Genomic DNA, 23311 nt, shown 5'->3' with positions numbered 1-23311 from the left:
TAAATTAGGTCCAATTTTAGACGTAATTTAAGAAAAATGAAACCACAAAGGCAACTTCATAACTAATTTTATTGTAAGACACAGTCATTGTGCAATGTAAATAGAAATTGGCCTATACAATGTATCCACAAGTAATTGTTATGATGTATTATGTTTATATCATACAGTCATAGGTTTGCTTACTATTTATTTACTACAAATAAGTCAGTTTTATAAGAATCCACACTGCACTGAACAAAGTATGCACAGAAGAATTTATGACTGTATCACTCATTGTATCATATTCATCACTGTCCAAATATATTTATAGATCACAGTGTAAAAAAATGATGTAGGGTTTGTGGAGACGGTTCAAAGTTCAAACTCCCAGACCAGCTGGGGAATTTCTAGACAAGATGCAGAAAAGATGACTTACCACTACTCCCTGTGAGGCTGCATCCCGCTCACAAATATACAAATTAAATACATTCTTTGTTGAACATACTGCAAAGAAACTATATAATACAGTATATTACATTCAATATTTTCCCAAAATTATTTTATGTGACAGAGAAAACACACAAGGACAAAACAAAACCCCCCAAACAAACAGCAAAACACAAAATGAACTATAACGTATCACTCTTGAAAACTGGAGGACATTTTTATTACAATACAATACGAAACATGAACATTTCCCCTAAAGAGCACTGAACCTGGCATTTGCAATTGACAAAAGAATGAATGCAACTTGTGGTCATCGTGATACCAAAGTTTTGGGTGGTACATTATTATCAACAAAATGGCAAATTTTACAGTAAGAAATGTATCAAACACGTATTTATAAAACTATATGACAATGTTATTACAGCATTTGCATTACAGTCAGCTGCCACAATATACTCAGTAAATTTTGCAGGAAACCACTGGCTACAGTAAACATGTAATAGCTATAACTAAACACACAAACATTCATACATTACCCATGAAACAATAAAGCTTCTTGTAGACAATGAATAAACAATAGCAAATTGTATTATTTATTAAATAGAATGCTTTGAAATGACTGGAATTGACAATTTCAGAATGCATTATTGTCAGTCAACAAAAATACTTGATTACAATTTGCAACACTAAAGGAAACTTGCGCAGATATCTCTAGCTAGTTTTAAATTCTGTGTAAGGGGAGCTGTGCCGTTATTTTAAGAAGAGCTTTAAGCATGCCAGTCTGCCGTAGCTACAGGAAAGAAAATGATTAGCAGCCAATCTAGAGATATATATAATGGCTCCTAGACGCAAAGAAAATTTTTGTTGCTGCACTTGGACCACCCTTGAGCAATCATCTTTAGCAGGAAATATGCACAAGTTCAAATCACAGATCTATTGCAAGTTTTAAGTTGCACACTTGAAAATGCATGCTCACAGGCCAACACCACAGCAATGTTAACGCCTAACGTTAGGCTTTATTTAGGCACAGTGGTGCTTTTTGTCTTAAATGCATCATGTCAACATGCTAACTTGCTAACAATATGATGTGCGATGTTTGATTAAGAAAAAAAAAAGGCAATTTGGCAGTAGTGCTGGAGAATCACAATATTAGTATTCTCAGCCTCAGTGCCAGTGTCCACATCACAGCTTCACAGAATTGTGCTCCCACACCTCACACTTAGGCTGTCTCCCTGGCAAATCATGTCTTCCAGAAATAGTCATAAGAGTTAACACAGAATGTGCTAGAGACAATAGAGATTATTGCTTTTGATTTTGAATTTTTATTGTTGTAAAATACCTTTTTAAGAGGGACAGACACCTTCAGCTACTTTACAGCACGTGTCATTTTGATTTCACACATGAAACAAGCAGCAGTAGAACATTTCTCAATCTGCACAATTGATTTAGAAAAGATTTTACACTTGACGCTATTTCTGATGAAACCCTAGGAGCACACAGGCTTATAGCCTCCCTGTGGAACTGCTGTGATGTAATAACAAAAAATAAGAGGTTGAGCTAGAGTTTCAGAGTTAAAGATGTAGAGTCTTTAATTTTGGATGGACGGGGCTAGAAATGAGTACATTGAAGGGACGGGTCAAGCTAAGAGTTTTGGAGACCAAGATAGAGAGGCAAGGCAGAGTAGAAATAGTGAATATGTTGAACAGTATGAAGTATGAAGCTACTAGGGAGGAACAAAAGAGGAAGTCCACTCCACAGAGGAGTTTCATGGATGTACTGGATGAGGAAGGATGAGGTTGGTGTGACAGAGGACAGTGTAATAGGAGGCAGATGATTCACTGCGGTGGCCTCTGTTTAAATAAATATGCAGTTTTTGTCTAAAGGAAAGTGCAAATAATTATTTTAGGTCTGTAGCTCCATTTGTTCCTGTTCATTGTGAGCTATCTTGCAAATACTTCCAGATGCAGCCTTGGTGGGATTGCAGCCACGTTTTCTACAATGGGATTAGCATGAAGGCTCTGCTTTGCCTTAAAGGAATTATCCATAGTTAACAACATACAGTTATGCTCCACAAGGTTTCCAGGGGTACAAGGAAGCATAAAAAACTAAACAAACAGAACAAGTACTCCAATAAAAGTAGCTTATTGTTGTCGCATTTCTCTATCTTGAGCCACTGTGAGCTAAGATTCCTAATCAGCAGCATATTTCTTCTAGAAGCAAGTGTTGTGCCATCCTGGCAGCCATCCTGAAAAGTCCAGGACTTAGTGGGGGCAGTTATTTTGGAACATGTGAATTCAGTTTGTGATGTCAGTGAAACCTTTTCTGTTTATTTACGTTTAGGGTGGACACCAGTATTGTCCTCTGAACACATCAATGGCTGTACATAACCCATTTCTCACTCTGAGTGATGTACCAATAAACTGGAGTCTTGACCAAGAAACATTGGCAGCCTCCAACCCATGATGTAACTGTAATGATATAAATACAAATAACCCCAAACAAAACCAAGCAGTCCAGGGTTTTATTTTGCTTGTAGATTTAAAATGGCATAACTGCAGCACAGATACGTGCTTCTTTATATCAGAAAGTAGAAGTTTAGTGAGTTGTTTTTGTCTCTATTTCATCTTATTTTGACCTGATCAATCTCATTTCCAGCTTTCTGACTGTTACAAGCTTAACTTGTTAATGCAAACCTGAAAGGTTTGCTTCAAGCAAGCAAGCAAGCAATTTATATAGCACTTCCAGACAACTCCCAGCTGAAAACAAAGTGTCGTACACCTAACATGAAAAACGAAAAGCACATTAAAATAAATTAAATAAAAACAATAAAATCAGCACCTTAGATCGAATTAAAGCAGTAAAACCAGGGTCAAACTGTGTCAAAAGCCAATGAATAAAAATATAGGCAACTCTTCAGTTCATACAATAACAAATACCAAATCTCTCAGCGACTAAGTGTAAAATCACAATCACTGTGGTATAAGTGAGGGCATGTACAGAATGACATTGGGGATTTCTCTTTATTTTGATGGCACATCCCAGGGAAAAAGACACTGGGACACATAATAATGAGGAGCTGACTAAACCTAAGAACAGTGTGTGAGTGTGACAGACTCATGGGGACCCAGCTAGTTTTATATATATCATACACGTATGGGGACTATCAAATTCACATTGCATCACAAACCACTCGTCGCTGCATGAGTGGCCTACTTGAGCCAAGAAAATAACAAAAGGACTGCAACACTCAGTGAATATGCTTGGAATACTCATCTCCTGTTTCATCTGAGCAAAACAAGGATGCAGGTTTATTTTCATCTCATTTATTTGCAGTCCAACAGATGCTCATCACAAGAGATGGCTCAAAGGTGGATGCAACTCTGAAAAAACTTGTGGAGTATGCAGTATCTTTCTTAGTTGTCACTGGCACCTTAGACCTGAAGGGAAAAGGTATCGAGACACATAATAACAATGACCTAGCTACACTTTAGAAATGTGTGGCATGCCAATGGGTCTTAACCAAGATAAATCTTGAACGAGGCAGATAGTAAGCAATGTAATAAATGTGACCAACTGCAATTCTAAGCGCAGCAGCATCAAGCAGTGTGGACATAATGTGACAGACATATACTGTACTATACTGTATGTATAGTTCCTTATCTTTTCACCCCCCCCAATAAAAAAAATAATTTGCTTTAGGGAAAGAAAAGTGCTATAAGCTTTTATTACTCCAAGGACACGATCAGGATAACTAATGTGTTAAAATATCTCTCTGTTCTTTCCAGATTTCCGGAAGCTAAAGTTTGTAAATAGTTTTTAATAAAAGTTTTAATAATTTCCAGCTGGGCATATTTTTTTTGAATGGCAGAGAGCTGTTGTAGCCATAGAGATGACAAATAAGTGTATACAGGTAAGCTGGTGACAGTTATTTGTTTATAAATGTCAATTAGTGTACCAATGGAAATGAGATATAGCAAGCCTTTTATTCTAATAGTCGTGCAATACTGTTTTTTTGTCTTAACAGTCTCTTTTGTTGTGGAGTTCCTGACAATAAAAATCACTGCTGAGCAACTGTGAGGAAAGTAAAATAGTAAGTAAAGTTTTTTTTCTGCCAAATGCGCACTGTTTCAGTAGATACTCACCTACATATTTAAAAAAAAAAAAAAAGCCATCCTAGTCAAACAATTGGATCTCAATGGCCCTGAGCGGCTGAAATCCCAAGCCCATTCTTTTCCTTAATGTCATCCTGTGCATTTCCTGATTCTCTCAACTACCCTTGTTTGGGATGTTACGAATATGTCACATAATTTAATCAAATTAAATAATAAAAATAAAGTCAAATTCAAATGGGTGGCGGTAGCTCAGTGGGTAGAGCAGGTCGCCTATTGATTGGAAGGTTGGTGGTTCAATCCCTGGCTCCTCCAGTCTGCATGCCAAGTATCAATTGCCCAAGTTGCTCTCCAATGCATCTGTCGGAGTATGAATGTAGTTAGAAAGCACTCAGTTTAGAGAAAGTGCTTGTAGATTGGTTGAATGTGTCATGTTGTATAGAGTGCTTTGAGTACTCTGGGAGAGTAGAAAAGTGCTATATAAGAATCAGTCAAATACTATTATCTAAGATTTATGTCTGTCTAACTGTACCAATCACCCCCTTGTTTTTCCAGCCTCTGCCACTAGGTCATAATTATGAGGCCCTTCATTGCCCTATCTATTAATATCCTAAATGTTTATACTCTTTTTAATCCTATGGAATATTCAATGTGTCTCACCCATTGAAAAGAGCTTCAGTCAAGTCATTGATGGGAATCATTCAGTTTGCATATTAATCCATTGTTATTATCATTATTAGCTTTTTGTCACTGATAACAGATTCTGTTCCCCAGATTTTACTTGCCTGGCTTTAACAGGATTCATAGGGAGCATGTTTTCTTAATTTAAGAAATTATTTTATGAAGTATGTCCCCCTATCTGCTGTGATGGCTGTTACCGTTGCTGGTCATGCACACATGCACTGTTACATTTTGAGGGAAAAAGACAAAAAAAAAAAAATAAATAAAAATACCAGAACTAATCCTTTTAAACTGCAAAGAATGTAGACACTAACAAGTGACTAAACTGAGGGTAAATATGAACTGCTGAGATGAACGAACTTAAATGAAATTGAGTTTACTGAGGTGAGGTTTTGGTGACAATACAAACATGTACATGTACCTCTACCATTAGACAGTTACATAAGTTAATTTGTTTGTGTGCCTGTGTGAATGTGTGTATGTGGTGGTGTTTCAGTCTTAGAACATACTGACAGCACTGTATGTTGTGTTTCCTGCTTTCTGGTTGATGCTTTAATGTCATTGTACCCCTCATTAGTATTTTCCACAGGCGTGAGCTTGGGCTTTGTGCCATTTGCTTCAAATTCCTGCCCCACGCTGACACTATGGCTGTTTTCCTGCAGGGGCCACATTTCCTGCCAAGTGAGCGATGGATGATGAGCTGGGTGTCTGCTAAGGAGGGGCCTCCTCTGCCTGTAGTTAGCCCACACCTGCACAATAGTCTCTTTGAAAGGCCGTGTTGTTAGTGTGTAAAGGATGGGGTTAAGTGCGCTGTTGATGGGGAGAATAAATATGACCACCCAGGAGCTGATGGTACCTGTCAGAGAACAGAGAAAGAAATACAATTACAGTGTTAATTACTTAGTCTGTCTAGATTGTTACATTTAACACCTACTGACATCACAAATTAAAAATGATATACAAATAGTATCCTTAACCTCAAAATAAATTGTCATCATGCATAATCTAATGCATAATGGCATTCTTATGCAGTAGTAAAACTTATGGGAAACACTTTAAGAAAACACAGAATGAATCCATATTGGGAGCACTTTGCTCCGTTTGACCTTAAAAGGCAGGACTTTACAACCTGATGCTTTGCAAGAGAATGTATCTGTAGCCAGCTCTGATTCACTGTAATCAATTTCAAAAATCATCTAAAACACATCACGTGGCATTTAAATGTATTCTTAACCCACTTCTCCCCCCAAAAAACCAGTTACTTCATCACACACAAATCAGCAACACATTATCACTTTCTTTTGCCAAAGACGTGTGATTACAAACTGCTAATGACCTGGTCAATGATGATGTCACAAAAAAAAAATCAAATGAATAATGAATAATAAAATGAAGCCTGTCATGAATAATCTTAAAGCAAAAATCAGTAAAACAGTAGGATATTAAAAAAAAAAAGTCATTAAAAATAATAAAATCTATACACAGGTAATCAGTCACATCCATCATCGTATCCATGTGGCATTAGTTAAAAGTCTAGCAGCTACATTCTGCTGAACCCTTATAAAGACCTGCCTGCATTCATCAAATCATCTGCTTCTTTTAGTGAGTTGCAGCAGACACAGCTGAGTTAAGAGGCCAAAAATGTTGTAGAGGCAAACTGTGAGGCTAATTAGGTAGTATTTTACTCAAAATGCTCTTTTTCATCAAAGTGTTTGTTTAAATGCTTGTCATTCTTTTACTGTACCGGGAATCTCCACCTGCAGCAGCGAGAGGATCTTGAGGATGAAAATGGGGATCCAGCAGAGGGAGTCAGTAATGACGATAGAGAAGAATCTTTTGGCAATGGTCACCTCTTTTTTGATGTGGTTGCTATATTTAGTGGTCTGAGTGCCTGTTCTCTGGATGTTATAAAACATACTTGCATAGGAGAGGACAATGATGAGGAATGCCACCAGGTTAAGACCTATGGAAAGATTTCATACAAACAAGTTTAAATTTGCAGTACTTGAATGTACATGTATAATAAATCTTTGCATCCAGAGCAAATAAATAAATGCAAAACCCCCCACATATAAAACACATATACTAAATACAGAACCTGTACTTTTACAGTTACCTTTGGAGAAGAAGTAAAAACAAAAAAAACAAAACAAGTGAAAACATGAACAAAAATCTTCAAAGCACTGTTTCAAGAACAAATCCTCACCCAGGAAAATAACGACGGAGTAAACGTGAGCCCATAGAGTCTCTGGTTGTTCAGAGTGCAGTGGAAAGCAGACACCATTGGTCCCGTAAAAGTTGCGAAACAGCCCCTTGCAAACTAATGGGAGGAAGGCAATAATAAAACCAAACACCCATATCCCAAGAAGGATGGTGACAGTTCGTCGCCAGCCAGGAGTCAAGTACTGGAAAGGGTAGACTATGCAGATGTATTTCTCCAGCGTTAGATATGTGAGGAGCAGGACAGATACTTCAGTGGACAGCATGGCCAAAGAGCCAATGACCTGACACTGGCTGCTATCCATCCACGCCTGGGCATGCCGGTTGTACTCGCCTCGAAACTTTAGGTCATATGCACCGATCATGAAGAGGTAGATGCCCATCAACCCATCTGCACCTGCGAAGAAAAAGCAGCTGATTTACAAATTACTTATGAGATTTTGGTATAAGATTACATCCTGATATTTCTGGAGTATTTGGCTGAACATATTCTGTAGCTATAACGATGTATTTGGGCTGCTTTGCTTCAGAAAATGTAGTTTCATTACTTTAGATTAATTAAGAAATGTGAGCACAATGTCAGTTGGACTTATTTTAACACCAAATAAACACTGCAGTGCTCTGAAAAAAAAGACAAGTTCAAAAATTGGTCAACATGAAAGGATTGAATCTGTAAGAAGGAGATTAATGATAACATGCTGACAGCAGCCACTCAACCTCGGAAATCCATGCATATTAAGAGGAACCAGGGATACTATAGGCTAACATCAGTCTTTCATGCGGTCTAAACTGTTATGAAAAGGAAATGAATGATATGATCAGTTTGAAATGGTGCAAAAATAGACCCATTAGCATTCTTGCTGAAACTCTTGAGGAAAAGGAGTAGCGGCTGGGCTCATTTTAACTTAGCATTAAGACTTTGAATAGGAAAAAAAAACTAGCTCTGTTCTGTTCAAGGGAAACAAAACTGACACATTAACTAGAGAACTCAAGGCAAAACTAATGAAAGAGAAACAGAATAATGTATGTTCAGTGTTTTAAACTAGAATGCTGATTTTATGTTCTTCTACTCAAAGAGGAAGGTTCTTCCGAGTTAAATTTTACTTGAGGGGAGAATGATTTATGATATCACAGCTAGTTAGAAGCCAGTTTTGAAGAAATCGACACACACTTTAAATGTTGCGTATTATTAAAGAACATGTAAGGGATACCCATTCATCCATCCATCCTGTTAACCGCAGTTTAGGGTCACAGGCGTGATGGAGCATACAACAGTGCTGCATATTTATAGATTCTGAACAAAAATGAAACAGCTGAGTTTTACACTTGAATTTCAAAACTTTTAAACATCTTATCTAAACCAAGAAATGTTCAAGGAGTTTGAGGATTAACATTTAAATGCAATCTAAATTCTGACATGTAAAATGGGGAAATATTTAATATTGCAGAGTATTCTTGGGTCTCTCAGTCTAATTTGAAAAAAATAGGTCATGTTATTCATGTTAAAAAAAGGTTCATTTCTTTCAGTTGTATCTTGTCACGATCCGCAGTGGCAGACTGAGTGGAGAGTGTGTGGAGGACTCAGACACAGGCGAAGACACGAAACGGAGTTCAAACGAAAAGCGAGCCTTTATTTTGGCTGATGACATGGCGGTCAAACAAGGCAGAAGCACAGTGACAATGACAGTATCTGTTCCATTAAAAAAACATTCAAATGTAATACAAGTGGATTTGATCTATTCATGAGAAACCTTTTCAAATACAGTAAATGAACTTGCAGACATTGCTCAAGATTTCCAGCAAAACACAACTAAGCACACTGCAAGTATCAGTGAGCAAAATTTTAATAGAATGAAACACAGTATCAACTAATGGAGGTGTCCAAAGTCAAATTGATTTTATCCAAAGTAAAGAAGGGCTTTTTCTGTGTGAAATGATGATTAGAGTAAAACCTTTGAAGAGGTTATGACATTTTACATGCACTGGTAAAACTGCTTATTTACATTCAAAGCACGATCAAATGGAATTAGAGTGACCGGACTATAAGAAGATCAATAATAAGGCTCAGTAGACTGAGAGTTGGGGAAAAAAAATGAACACATACAGATTTTGCTATAGAAGAAAAAGCAAGACTCCAATCAGCATAAGTGCATTAGTATTAGTTCCTATAACAGTTGGGGGATATATTAACATTCACCAGCATTTCTCTGATTGGAAAAAGTGTTCTATTTGCAACAGCAACACTTCATTTATCAGAGACATCTTTTGGTTTTCCTGTTTTTAGAAAAGAATTTATTCAGCAGCAGAATAATGACCACAATACAAGCTTTCCGAGAGCTACGAAAGAAAAAACATCAACTGTCACTGATTTTGCTCTATAAGCCACCCACCTTCATCCCCATGGAACGTTTGTGGGGGCATTTGAAGACTAAGAAAACTTTCTCGATAAAACAAGAAACTTTTTGGGGATGTTGTGAGATGGTATAATATGGGATATGAAGTTTTGTACAAACCTGTAGATTCCAGGGTTCGAAATATTCATGTGATTACAAATGTAAATATAAGCTGCGGAGCCAATATTTTTTATGATAAAAAGTCTAAACAAATACAAACTATAGGTATCATCACTAGACCTACTAGAGTTTCTGAATCAGAATCAGAATACTTTGTTAATCCCAGAGGAAATTATGTGGTCACAGTTGCTCCAAGACAGTAAGAACAGTAACTAAATAAACTAAAGTAATTACTACAATCTATATTACAATATTATAAAATATAACAAAATACCTCTTATGCAAATAGCTCCAAATTATAAACATCCCAGTATATTACACAAATAAATTAGTTGACACTGAGGTGCCCTTCTTGTTAAGACTTTGACCCCTACTGTACAACATTTTTCTTTATATAAACGTTAGAAAAAGCAACATTTAAAGCCCAAACCTCAAATTTGTGTTGCTTAGTTAAGTTCGTTTTTCAGTGTGGAATTTGATTGTCACCCCTTGCGACAACTGATGAAAAATGCACTTCACAGCCTTCACTCAAGAAGAAGTGGGTCTCTTTGTTAGGTTGCCGTAATGAGCCCATTACAGCTTGCTGCAAGTAAGGTGAGGAGGACAATGCACTCAAAAACTTGTGCGTACCCCCTCGGGCAGAAATTCTTGAGAGCATGTAACTTTCTCTTCAAAACTAACAAACTAACAAAAGGTTATGTCTGTGAAGGTTCTCAGTCATCCAGGTCATCGTAGTCAAAGGAGCTTGCCTTTCCTGGACTGCGCTGTGCACATTGAAGAGAATGGCAACCACAACATCGAAGTTTACCGGAAGCCCACACACACGGACCAGTACTTCCTCTTTGACTCCCATCACCCTCTGGAACACAAACTTGGAGTAATTAGGACCCTACACCACCGGGCAGAACATGTTCCCTCTAAGCCTGAAGGGAAAAAGAAGGAACACACCCATGTAAAGGAAGCACTCAAAACATGCGGTTATCCTAATTGGGCGTTTATAAAGTCAGCAAAGATGCACAGAAAAGAAGATCAGACACCAGCGAGGGAGGATAAGAAGGACAGACTCAACAACATTGTCATCCCCTATGTAGCCGGTGTGTCAGAAAAACTCAGGAGAGTTTTCTCCAAGCATGACATCCCGGTGCATTTCAGACCCAGCAACACACTCAGACAAAAACTGGTTCACCCGAAAGACAAAACTCCTAAACACAAACTTAACAACGTGGTGTATGCTGTACAGTGCAGCGAGGAATGCTCAGACCTCTACATTGGAGAGACCAAACAGCCACTTCACAAGCGCATGGCACAACACAGAAGAGCCACCTCCACAGGACAAGACTCAGCAGTCCATCTGCATCTAAAGGAAAAAGGACACTCTTTCGAGGATGCCAATGTTCACATTTTGGACGGAGAGGACAGATGGTTTGAAAGAGGAGTGAAAGAAGCCATCTATGTCCACTGTGAGCGACCATCTTTGAACAGAGGCGGGGGTTTACGACACCAACTCTCTGCCATCTATAATCCAGTTTTGAGATCCCTTCCCAGACGCCTTAACGCCCACTCACATCCTGGGCCATCTGACCTCAGGAATTCGCATGATAAGGTGGGGCTAGGTTTCACAATGAACACACCCGAAACTCTGGCTGATTGGGACCCACACCCATTTTCACACCTTGGCTCAGGCGATTAGAGGATCATCAGGGGGGTCCTTTTGTCCCTCTGTGGGGGGTCACTCCTACTAGGTTTATATCTGGGACTCTCCACCATTTGACCTTAGAACTGAAGAAGCTTCTCGGATGAGAGGTGAAACGTCTTCAAGCAACTTAAAGAAGTCCAGACGCTTTTCTTTGCAAGCTCCTTTGACTAACAAAAGGTTAGAAGTTCAAAAAGCAAGCTGAGACGTTATACATCTGTCTTAAAAGACTGTTCAATGTGCAATCTCCATCTCTTGGAATAATTGGAATTTGATATACAAAACATGACTATGCATCGTACACCAACCATTGTTTCATGCTTGAAACTCTTGGAGAGAAAAAGAACTGAAATTAAAAGATAACTACCAGCCCCATCTGTTATTTTCTTTTATACCTACTTTCAATTCTGTTTGCAAAGTTATCACAATGTTTTTTTCTTAAATTTGTGATTTAATTCACAACTTATATCCTCTGATGAATTGCCCACTGCTTCATCAGTCATGGATTAATGTTTATTTCTTTGATAGTTTGGTGAATTCATTACTCAAATCCTCCTCCTTAGTCCTGTTAGTAATTCTTTTGATGCTGAATCAGACCAAAGCTCTTTAGAAGGCATTAATTGTGGACCTGGAATAAAATAACTAAACATTGCTTTTAAGTTTTCTTTTGTATGTTTTGGGGTTTTTTATGTTATAATGTGTCATAGAAAGATTGTAAGGGTACAAAAATTAAACTTGCCGACTGTGTGATGGGGCTCCTATATAGTCACTTAAAGATCATGAATACTTTGGCTTTCTTAGGAAAAGGCAATGGCTGATACAAGCATAATTAATTCATGTCAAGTCTTGTTCCAGTTCTAAGTACGGATGACTCAACACTTTCATGTTTGTACTTTGTTATTGGTTCATTTCTTCCTTGACTCTTTCCGCTCCTTTAATAGCCATATTAAAAGCAATATGCAAACACATCCTGCTTGCATTAAGATACTCTTTTTAAACTCTTCAGCTAAAGTAGCAAAGAATAAGTCATATTTAAAATGCTTTACTTTTCTCATCATCATAAGCTTCATTTTTGGCTTTCTTTGGCCAAAAATCTACTTGCTAATGAAAACAGTTCTCATATCACATTCACACACCAGTGCACTCCACAAAAAGACTGGATTTACTTTTCCACTGTGTTTGAAACCACAAAACACGTGAACAGCTTTTTACTAACAGCTCTGGCTCTGGCTCAGGACATCAGTTGCGACCGGTTACCGGTAAGGGGAGGAAGATGTATTTAATATTAAACCTTTATTATTGAAACATGGTGATAGGCACGGTGGAAACTAATTTCATGCTTTGTGCTGTCTTTGACATTCAAGGCTATCAGAAGGACACAGTGTTGGAAGAATATGTCAGTTGTAATCTAGAAACTGCAACAGCAAACAATAAAATCTTTGTAGCCAGTAAAAATTATATCCTAAAAGTTATACGAGTTTTCCACTTTAAATGTAGTAACGTGACTTACAGCAGAGGGAGATGATGCACATGGCATGTAGTTTGTTCTCTGAGCGAATGTACGACCGCATGCAGATGACGAAGATATTGCCGAAGCAGGTGGTAGCAGACACAACCCAGACGAAGACCCTCAGCACAATATTGGCCAGTAGGTTCTCAAAGGATGAGATTCCATCAGTGTTGGGCTTACAACTACGCACATGAGGAGCATAGCCACAGTACTGGAATTTCTTGAAGTAGCTGTAATCACGCAAAAAAAGTGTAAGGTTAAGCAACAGACAAAAGGAGATTGTTTATTTGAACCAAAAAGGTTCTGGGTCAATCAAGGCAACAGGAAAATTCCACACTGTAAATGTCTTTTCTTTTTATACATACTGGCAGGTGCAGAAATAAGAGAGAGGAATAAAGCAAGAAGGGGTATTCTGGTGATCTGAAGTGCCAATTTTATACGGAAATAATAGCACCCGAAGCTGTGAGACTCTAAAGGTGGTAAACCTAATCAAGAAGCCAACTTAAATTAAAATGAGTGCTTTTGTCTTTTGTCTTTCTACCCAGGTGGAGACCTGCAAAAGTTTAACAGTAATCATTTTATCCAAAGAAAGAATTAAAGGGTTTATTCAGCTGAATTATCTGCCCATCTCCCACCATCAACCCCTGTATAGAAATTGACATGTCATTTATGGTCCTTACTAGGGCTGGGCCATATCATACCGTTCACGGTAATACCGGTGTAATATTGGGCAAAGATAAGAAAATGAAATATCGCGATAGAATATGGGTAAAATGCGAATGCGCAGTGCCTTTGTTTTCATACACACATGGCGGAAAAAGCATGCTGGCGACGGAAAATGAGAAGGACGAAAGCGGATCGTTGAATGAAACAGATGAACCAGAATTGGTTTTTAAAAATGCTGCAACTTCAGTGATGTCGAACTGGTTTAGCTTTCGTCCATCAGATACACAACAAAGCACTATTTTTGGTAGCGCATGCTAGCGACGGCCGTATTTTGGAAAATACGGCACACTTAAAATCAATCCTTTGATTTTTCTGAAAATCGACAGAGCCTCTTATAATCCCGTGTGCCTTATGTATGAATTCTGGTTGTGTCTACTGACCTCGAAACGATTTTATGTGCTACACGGCGCTCGAAAATCTGTCAAATGTTTTAGTACGACTTTGCTAAGCTAAGAAACCCGCACCGCTTGATGGATTGTCGGAGCATTGCGGCTATCGTAGGCAGGAGCCTCGCGGAGTGATACGTACTGTGCTTCAACATAATATCAGCAAGGAATTTGCATTTGCACTGTTAAATTTTTATATAACTTTCATGCACATAAAAAACTGCTGCTTGTTTAAGTGAAAATACATTGATTTTTTTTTCCACTAATAAAGTTGTGGAGTTGTAAAGTATTTTGTCTACTGTCAATTATATTGTCAGTTATATCATTATAAATTTTCAAACGTATATCGTGATAAATATTTTTGGTCATATTGCCCTGCTCTAGTCCTTACAGTAATTAAAAATGACATTTCAACAAATCAAACTATTTTCCAGCTTCCAACATTGCCCATAGCTAAATGTCAAAGTGAACATGCTACTGTCCTTACAATGTTAATTTGCTTACTATATGTTAATCAGTTATTTTATTGCTATAGTATTAAAGGAATGGCAATAATTTACAGAGTATTGACAGTAGTCTCTATTTGGAAAGTCAGAGCATCCTCAGTGCTATTAGAATTCATCCAGGAAAATATGAATTGAGTGCAAAATTAATAATTGGCCAATATTTGTTTCACATTTCTCAAATGTCAAACACATGCTGGTGCTCGCTCTTCAAAACCAAAGTGGAATGACCTTTTTAGGACAATTAAATTGCGATCAAATCACGATGTTCAAAAATTAACTGTTTTTTTTATTTTTTTTTTAAAGTCCCTTTAGTTAATGCACATGTTTTATGGAAATGCACTCTTATAAAGAAACAATCCCTTTGAAAACAGTTCACTGCTTTACTTCTGGAGTTTTCTGAATAATAGGTGCAACAATTTCTTCAAATAGAGATGCAACTTTAAATTTATTTTTTAAATTGCTTTGTGAAATAAAAATGCTATTCCATTCATGCTGGCATATATCAAAATATTTATGAATGAAGTAGCTTGAGCACTGCTGCTTTAAAATGCATTTTACTTCTGCAAAATAAGATAGATTTGAATGCAGCTGACACTAAAACTTGTATGAAGCGCTATTACAAAGGGAACGTTAAAGAATCTCTGTGACTGTATCCAAGGGTGAAGAGGCATTCATCTTATCATGTTCTCTGTCTTGTTGCATCTCTTCAGGACTTACATGGATGTATCTTGAGTTGTTTTAGCAACAGAAAAGAAGGATTACACTAAGCTTGACTTAATCATCTCCTGGTTGGAAGAGGAGTCTGACAGTCTCAATAAGGCCAGCTCAAAGCTCATTACTAGGATAATATTTCTATGTGTGAGTAACACATTGTCTCTATGACAGTCCAGACTGAACAATAAGGATTTACTGTTTAAACATAGACCATCACAATGGAGTACTTACATATGAGTCAAGTATTTGAGTGGTTCAAACATCCTTCGCTGAATGTTTCCAATTTCTATTCCTTCTATGCTCCTAACAAATATAAAGATGATTTTGTCTTAGTTTGATGCCACACACAATACAGTATGCTGATTTGTTTTGTACACAAAAACGTGAAAACGTGTTTTCACCAAATCTTCTTCTTGGTAAATGGCCTTTCAAGGCCTAAATGGGGGACATTTCTACTAGAAAGAGACATTTTTAGTCTTCTGTTTATTTAGATTTTGACTTTTGTGAATTCAAGCTTGTGCGTATGAAGAAGAAGTATGACAATCACTTGCCGGAATGTCTCAAACAGCAATATGCAGAATATACTGAGGTTCTCAAAAATGGAAAAACATTAAAAAATGATAACCTTCTTCAAACTAGTCAAACTAATCAAATCAAAAACTGGAGCTGACCAAAGTAATTGGACAGGCACCAACATGAAAGATAAGATCAATAAGATAAGATCAATATGAAAGTAAAATAAATATGATATAGTAAAAAAATAATGAATTAGAATAAAAAACCTGTATATTTACATAAAAGGTTGATTGTAAACTGAGTTTGTGTGGTTACTTGATATCAATTTATTGATTAACTCAGTTTTATTTAATGCTAAACATTGATTTTTTTTAAATTTTAATGTTATCAAGGATGCATCATCAAATACTTACAATGATTTTAACTTATGTAACTTATCAAAGTGGTCAACTTGCAGCTCCATGATGGGATTGTACGATATATTTCTGCAGAAAAAAGGGGAAAATAAGCAACAATGAACAGCACACACACATAAATGATTAATGAAATTACAGTTCACTGTACATTATGCATGGGAGGACGGAAACAAAGCACAGCAATCTTCAGTGATGCAGTTTCATGAAAACAAATAGAACACCAGTGACATTTAAATATGTCTAGAAGCATTTTATGCATGTCAGCTGCCTCCCACATGTTTATCTTCCTGTCATACTGTCACATTACCTCCTGCTTCACATCTTAAAGGTGTGTCCTTCCTCTGTTCATTTTCTAGCTTGTTATCCTCCCACCAGCATATTTATTAGTGGTTAGGGAATCAGTGTATTGACTGTCTTCTGCTTAAAATTTATAATCCCTAGGAAGATGCTATACCACAGTTTGACACTATTTTTGTAGTATTTTCTGTATTTAATCTACAATTATTCTGTATAACAATGTTAAACACAATAATATCACAATGATATTATCCTTGCTATTTATAATTTATTATAAGGGAATTGTCTTTTGCATTCTTTGAGCAATTTAGTTATTACCAGTTTATCATTTTTCAATTAAAAGAAGGTAAATACTTCACTCTTTCATGTGTTTCATAGCTTCAGCTTCTAATAACTCTTCATAAAATTAATGCTTACATAACATGTACTTGCTCAATAAATTATGACTTGTCATTGTATATTAAACTAACCAGCCGTACATAACCCCTTCACAGAACATTAATTTAAAACTGATACAATCATATATTATCTTTGCAATTTGCAATTTTTCATCATTACATAAGTTCTAAAAATTAAAAGGTAGTACAAAACCCCCAGCAAAATTTACTACAGTTTAGTCAAAGTCTGTATACACACTTTTCATTGAAAACATGAAACTATGTCTAGTTTTTGCAAAATGACAAACTGTCAGTCTGCTGTCATTCTCAATGACTACAAAGATATAAATAGCCATAGAGAAGGCTATGGGAAAGGTATCCGCATACAGAACTATGTGTCTGTGGGTATTTGTATAAAGAGAACTCACAGCTGGAGCAAATCCTCAAGTAAGACAAAGAGATTTGGAGGGATTCCTGCCAGTCTGTTTCTGGATAGATCCCTGTGTGCACAGACAAATCCACATCAGTTCTCCAAAAATAAAGAACAATGAATAAATATTGATGTACAACACTGGGCATTTGATGGATGCATACAGATCTTCAAAGGAAGATCCACCCTCAGTAACTCTGTTAAGGGAGAGGGGGTGGATAGAATGACAGGCAAGCTGAAAAACAGCAATAACAAAAAATGTAAAGTCCTTTGAATACTGACACTATGCTTATGGTGGGTTGTTGTAGCCACGTTTTTCATTAGTGACCATCCACAGCAGGTTTCCCAGACTGCATTAATATAATACATTCACAGTTACCCTATTTTGAAGATTCAGTGTTACCAACTGCAGCACTGTGAATGTTGTGGTTGTATGGCTTTAATGCATTATATATTTAACCTACTATCCCTCTTCATCATTAAATATAAATGTCTATGTCCAAGTGGTTTCTTATGTGGCTCAAGAGTTGGGAGTTTGCCTTGTAATTGGAAGGTTGCCGGTTCGAGCCCCAGCTCCGACAGTCTTGATCGTTGTGTCCTTGGGCAAGACACTTGACCCATTGCCTACTGGTGGTGGTCAGAGGGCCCGGTGGCGCCAGTGTCCGGCAGCCTCGCCTCTGTCAGTGCGCCCCCGGGTGGCTGTGGCTACAATGTAGCTTGCCATCACCAGTGTGTGAATGGGTGGATGACTGGATGTTTGAACTCACAGTTTTTGAAGAGAATTAAAGACTAACTGATGTTAACCGTACACAGGAGGTTTCCCAGTCATGGATTAACTCTTTCTATCCACACTGCTACTATAACAATACCAGATAAAAGTCAGTGATTTTGATTATTCATGATTTTGACATTGGTGTGGGGGCTTTATTTTGCTGTTTTAACTGCATTAAGTCATATAAAACCTACACTGGGTTTATATCTTCTGAACTTTACATATAATTGAATGTGCTATATAGATCAAATTGCCATTGTCAAAAAGTATTAAGAAGTTCCACATTTAAAGCCACTGACTGTTGCTTGTTAGAATTAAAGCACAGACACAATAAAAATGTGAAGTTCATGGATCATCAACATGACTATAAAATGCTCAATTATAACCGCTGATCTCAATCAAATTTCCTTCTAAATCACTCAGTTCTATTCATGTGACACCTGTGCAAATTCCATAACGTATCAGAATACAAGTGAGACCTGAAGTGGTCTATACAGATGTTAGTCAAGTAGATTGTAATTAACTGATGATTGTAAACTGGCTACAGGAGTGAATATTATCTTGAATGGTTGTTTGTCTCTGTGAGACTGATAACCTGTCCCGGGTGCACCCTGCCTTTCCACAGGGGTTTTCTACAAACCCTTGAGCTAAATGTTACTTTATTAGACACGTCCTTAAATGATGTCGGTTATTGCACTGAGCAGTGTTTGATGTTTGTCCTTCTTAGACAGGAAGCTGCTGTATCTTAGGTGTTACAGACGGTTTTAATGACGTCTAGGATAATCTTTGGAAGCGATTAAAGCATAGATCTGGCTATTTCAGTGCTTTTTTTAATAGAACAGAGCATTTATAGTGTTTTTAAATGCTGTCGTTTCCTTCTGTTCTTTTGGAACTTCTTGAGTCATTAATCACAATGAATCTTCAAAATCCACATCTTACATGGCTTCAATTCAGCTTTTTTTTGGCACAATCCAGAGAGTTTTGTTTTGTTTTTTGAAGTTTGTTTGTGCAAAATATTTTTACTTACAATTCTCCAAGCTTTTGCAGGACTGAGAAAGCCTGTTCATGTACGTAGCTGATCCTATTTCGCTGCAGAACCCTGGAGACAGGCAACAGACACAGAAAGAATTATATGACTATTTTTCCTACCTTAATCCCATTTAATGAACTGCCAGAATTGATCCCACACCTAGGATAGTACAGTTCATCAATTTGTATGAAACTAAGGTTGATTTGCAATCCTCTAACAGGAACTGCAGCAAAAGAAAAAATGTAAATGCAAAGACTGCACCTCAGCCATGTAATAAATTATGTAGATTTATACTTACAGAACTGTCAGCATGGTGCATGAGCTGAATGAGGCATTGCCAATCACTTCAATGAGATTTCCTTCCAGGTCCCTGCACAACATATTATCAAATGAACACAGACAAATGCACCCAAACTGCTCACAAAGAACAGATTGATTGCAAATTGGCACTTGTATGTTAGGAGAAGTTTAGATTTTTTTTTGACATTCTACTTACAACCAATTTAATCTGGGCATTTCTCGACAGATGTCATCCAGCTTTGTCAAAGAGTTGTTCAACAAAACCCTGTCAATCAGCAAGACAAAATGAAAGAAGGTGAAAGGCTTTTCTCTTAAAGTTCAAAGAAAGAACACTCATTTGCTCGTAGTGTCATGGTCCTGGGTCTTTTGACCCAGCGTTTTAAGTTTGAGTTTATTTTGTTCATTAGGTTATCTAAGTTCATTTGGTTATTAGACTCCTTGTGTTTTCTTCCCCTGTATTTAAGCTTCCCCTCACCCTTCGTGTTTCATGCTGCGTGTCTTATGTTATCAAGTTTGTATTATTATGCCTAAGTGTTTCTAGTTATTATTTTCCCCTCGTGTTTCCAACCATGTTAAATCTCCCCTGCTCTTCATGCGTTTCATGTCTGTGTCTTACGTTGTCAAGTTCGGGTTGTCATGTCTATGTCTCATTATGTTTCCTGTTTTATTATGAAGAGGTCTGGTGTTCTGTGTTCATCATGTTCAGTTTTACTCTCCCACTGTGACGTCATTATGTTCATGTGTGCCAGCTGTTTCCTCATGTGTTCCCACTTCCCCTAATCACCTCCTGTGTATTTAAGTCCTCTGTTTTCAGTGTGTGATTGTCAGGTCGACTGTTGTCCACGCCATGTTTCCTATGCCATGCTTCCAAGTTTCTTGTCTAGGTTTTTCTTATTGTTTGTTTAGATTTCCCAGTTTAGGTTTGTTAATTTTGCTTCAGTTTGCCTTGCCCTTTGTTTGTACCTTTTTTTCCAGCCATATTAAACGGCTCGCTTTTTGTTAACATTCAAGTTTTGTTCCCTGTTCCTTGGAGTCTGCATTTTGGGTCCTTTTTCAATTCATACAGTCTGCCCTCGCCAGACTGTGACACGTAGCTGCCAAGCACTCTTAATAGCACCACTTTCGATGATCTGAAAGCCTTTGCAGCACAAAAAAGTCAAAATAATGACTCACAATAGAACAAGGGAGTTCAGTCCTGAAAAGGTCGTGGGGGATATTTGATGGATGTTGTTATTTTCAAGAATCCTAGAGTAAAAACAAATACATCAAAAATAGAATATAGTTTTGCACAATACAAAACTGCATTCACTGACGTGCATACCTGAAAGTAATTAAAAAAAGCACAAAGCAAGAAGAAGAAATAAAAGGTGATATATGTTATAAAAGCTGGATACATACAACCACTCCAGTTTGTGCAGATCCCTGAACACCCAAGGCATTAAAACCGATATCCTGTTGTTGCTCAGATATCTACATACAGAAAGACAATGGAAGGTTACCTGCACCAGATGCTGATAACAATTTGTAAGTGGTGTTGACCTTCCAAAAGCAGTTCATCATTGGTCAGTTTATATAATCTATCCTCTTAAAGTGAATGTTCATATACAAGCATACCTTGTTAATGTCAAGAAGCAGGATGTGCTAGGTTGCCAAAATTAACTACTGCAAGTGAACTAATGCTTTTCTGCATTTTAAGAACAGATAAGAAACCAATGCAACTCAGAGTGTGTATTATCAAATTACACGTAAAGCAAAAATGTAACAAACTTACAGTCTTGTCAGGTTATACAGCCCTCTAAATGCATCAGGACTCACATCTTGAATCTTGTTGTGCTGGAGATATCTATCCATACATAAAGCACAAAATATTTTCTTTATTTTTACTTGATAGCTATCAGAAAAACAAAACAAAACAGACATACTAAGCCATAAAGCCCGAATGCCTTTGCTCAAGTGCAACTTTTGCGTAAATGAAATCGTTCACATCAAATAATGATAATCTCTTCCAAGAATACTCCTTTATATTGCACACTACGAGCTCGACAAACCCCTGCTGACAGTTGTGTTTTGTCTTGTGTTTTCACACACGGCAATTCATTCTAATGTTTGTTTATACACATCTCAGGGAAGTTTTCAGTCCAGCAAAAGCTACCAAATAGTTTCTGGCGAGGGATAAGACCTATTCTCATGTTGCCATTGTCAGTGTGACTGTGTGAGGCTGATAAACAACACAAGTGGACAATGAATGAATTTGTATGCAAAGCAGAACAAATCTGTCAACGTTCCCAGCAGTCCTCTTAGCTTACACATACCAGCTTTATAGATGTGATGCTTATTTGTTGCATTTGCCAGGTCAAGGTAGAGTGAAGATGCTTTACTCAATGAATAGGGTAGGGTTATAGCACCTGATCTATTGTGTGTGGAGCTTTTTTTATTTTTTTAAAGAAAAAAACAAACAATATAAAAAACAGAAAAGAATATTGTAGAAAGACAATAAGACTACAAATGCAATAAAAGAACATAAATAGCATGTAATCCACAATTAATGGAACACTCACAGTTTCTGCAGGCTCTGGTACTTAAAGAATATGTTCGCTCTAAGTTTCTGAAGCCCATTCCTTTGTAGGGACCTGAGAGACAGGGACATTTACATGTTTATTGCTTGAAACCAAAAGCACCACTCACCTTTGGACACTTGGACAGCATGTTTCTTCTGACTATGATTAATGGGATTTTGTGGCTGTGAATCTTAAAAACGATTTAAAATGAAACATAACATCACTACGCTGATTCTATTTATTTATTACATAGCAGGCATTTTAATTTACTCAAAGAAGATTTTTGATATACAGATTTTAATATTTTAATATGTTAATATCTTAACTGGATTATCCACATAAAATACATATAAAAAGACAAAAACTCCCTATAATGTCCAACTTACTTTTTCTGACTAAGCCAGTTACCAGAAACATTAATCTGTAAACATTACAAGCTACAGCTTAGTGGTCTTTTAAATTCTGCCAAGAGACCATATCAGGGTCAAGAGACCCTGAACTGACCAACTGATTCAGCTGCTGATTCCAAGCCTTTTAAAGGATTAAAGGATGATTAAAAGCTCATCTTCTCACGCACTATTCTATCAAGCAGAAGTAGTCAGTTTTTTCACATTTAGGAAAACGTCTTACTATTAACGCAATCCCCTTTGGTGCACCATTCTCTAACTTTGTTTACTTTAACTTTGTTTTTCTTGGATAGCTGGCAAGTAGAGACCGTCTTCTCCCAGAGGCTCTTTGTGCAAGCAGTTAATTATGACTCCTAGTTAGATTGTTTCATAGCCCTGTAGTGGGCAAGATAATTATAATGGGCTCATGAAAGGAAGCGAGGTGATGATTCATTAGAACAAAAAGTCAGTGTTATTTATTTGAACTGACAATCCATTAAAAGAAATGAAAACAAAACTAAACAAAATTACAAAATTACTTGATTACTTACAGGGTTGGGCCTTACTTTGCCTTTAAAATTGCTTTTTCTTCATTGAATAGATTCAAGGAATTGCTGGAAATACTCTTCTGAGATTTTAGTTATGAGAGACTTTGACAGCATCATCATTTAGCAGCTGCTAAAGACGTATTGATTGCACTTCCATAATGTATAACTCCAGGATCACTACAACCCAAAGATGCTCT

General features: G+C 37.1%; 1 protein-coding gene across 1 annotated transcript in view; it reads right to left on the bottom strand.

Moving 5' to 3' along the window:
• Nucleotides 1–4602: 4602 nt before the first annotated feature.
• Nucleotides 4603–23311, bottom strand: part of rxfp1 (relaxin family peptide receptor 1) — an 88148-nt gene continuing 69439 nt past the window's right edge. Inside the window, 14 exon segments of the mRNA XM_085469258.1 lie at nt 4603–6072; nt 6961–7179; nt 7423–7833; nt 13153–13382; nt 15716–15787; nt 16414–16485; nt 17519–17590; nt 19320–19391; nt 19621–19692; nt 19819–19887; nt 20796–20867; nt 21021–21092; nt 21394–21465; nt 22181–22252. Of these exon segments, the coding sequence (XP_085325384.1) occupies nt 5654–6072; nt 6961–7179; nt 7423–7833; nt 13153–13382; nt 15716–15787; nt 16414–16485; nt 17519–17590; nt 19320–19391; nt 19621–19692; nt 19819–19887; nt 20796–20867; nt 21021–21092; nt 21394–21465; nt 22181–22252 (1996 nt within the window). The 3' untranslated portion in view covers nt 4603–5653.

Source organism: Copadichromis virginalis, linkage group LG2, assembly GCF_057382275.1.
Source record: "Copadichromis virginalis isolate Kocher_CV1m ecotype Utaka linkage group LG2, C_Virginalis_male_GT1.1, whole genome shotgun sequence".
NCBI lineage: Eukaryota > Metazoa > Chordata > Actinopteri > Cichliformes > Cichlidae > Copadichromis > Copadichromis virginalis.
The sequence above is the reverse complement of the archived record's forward strand: the minus strand, read 5'-3'. Positions and strand labels throughout refer to the sequence as shown.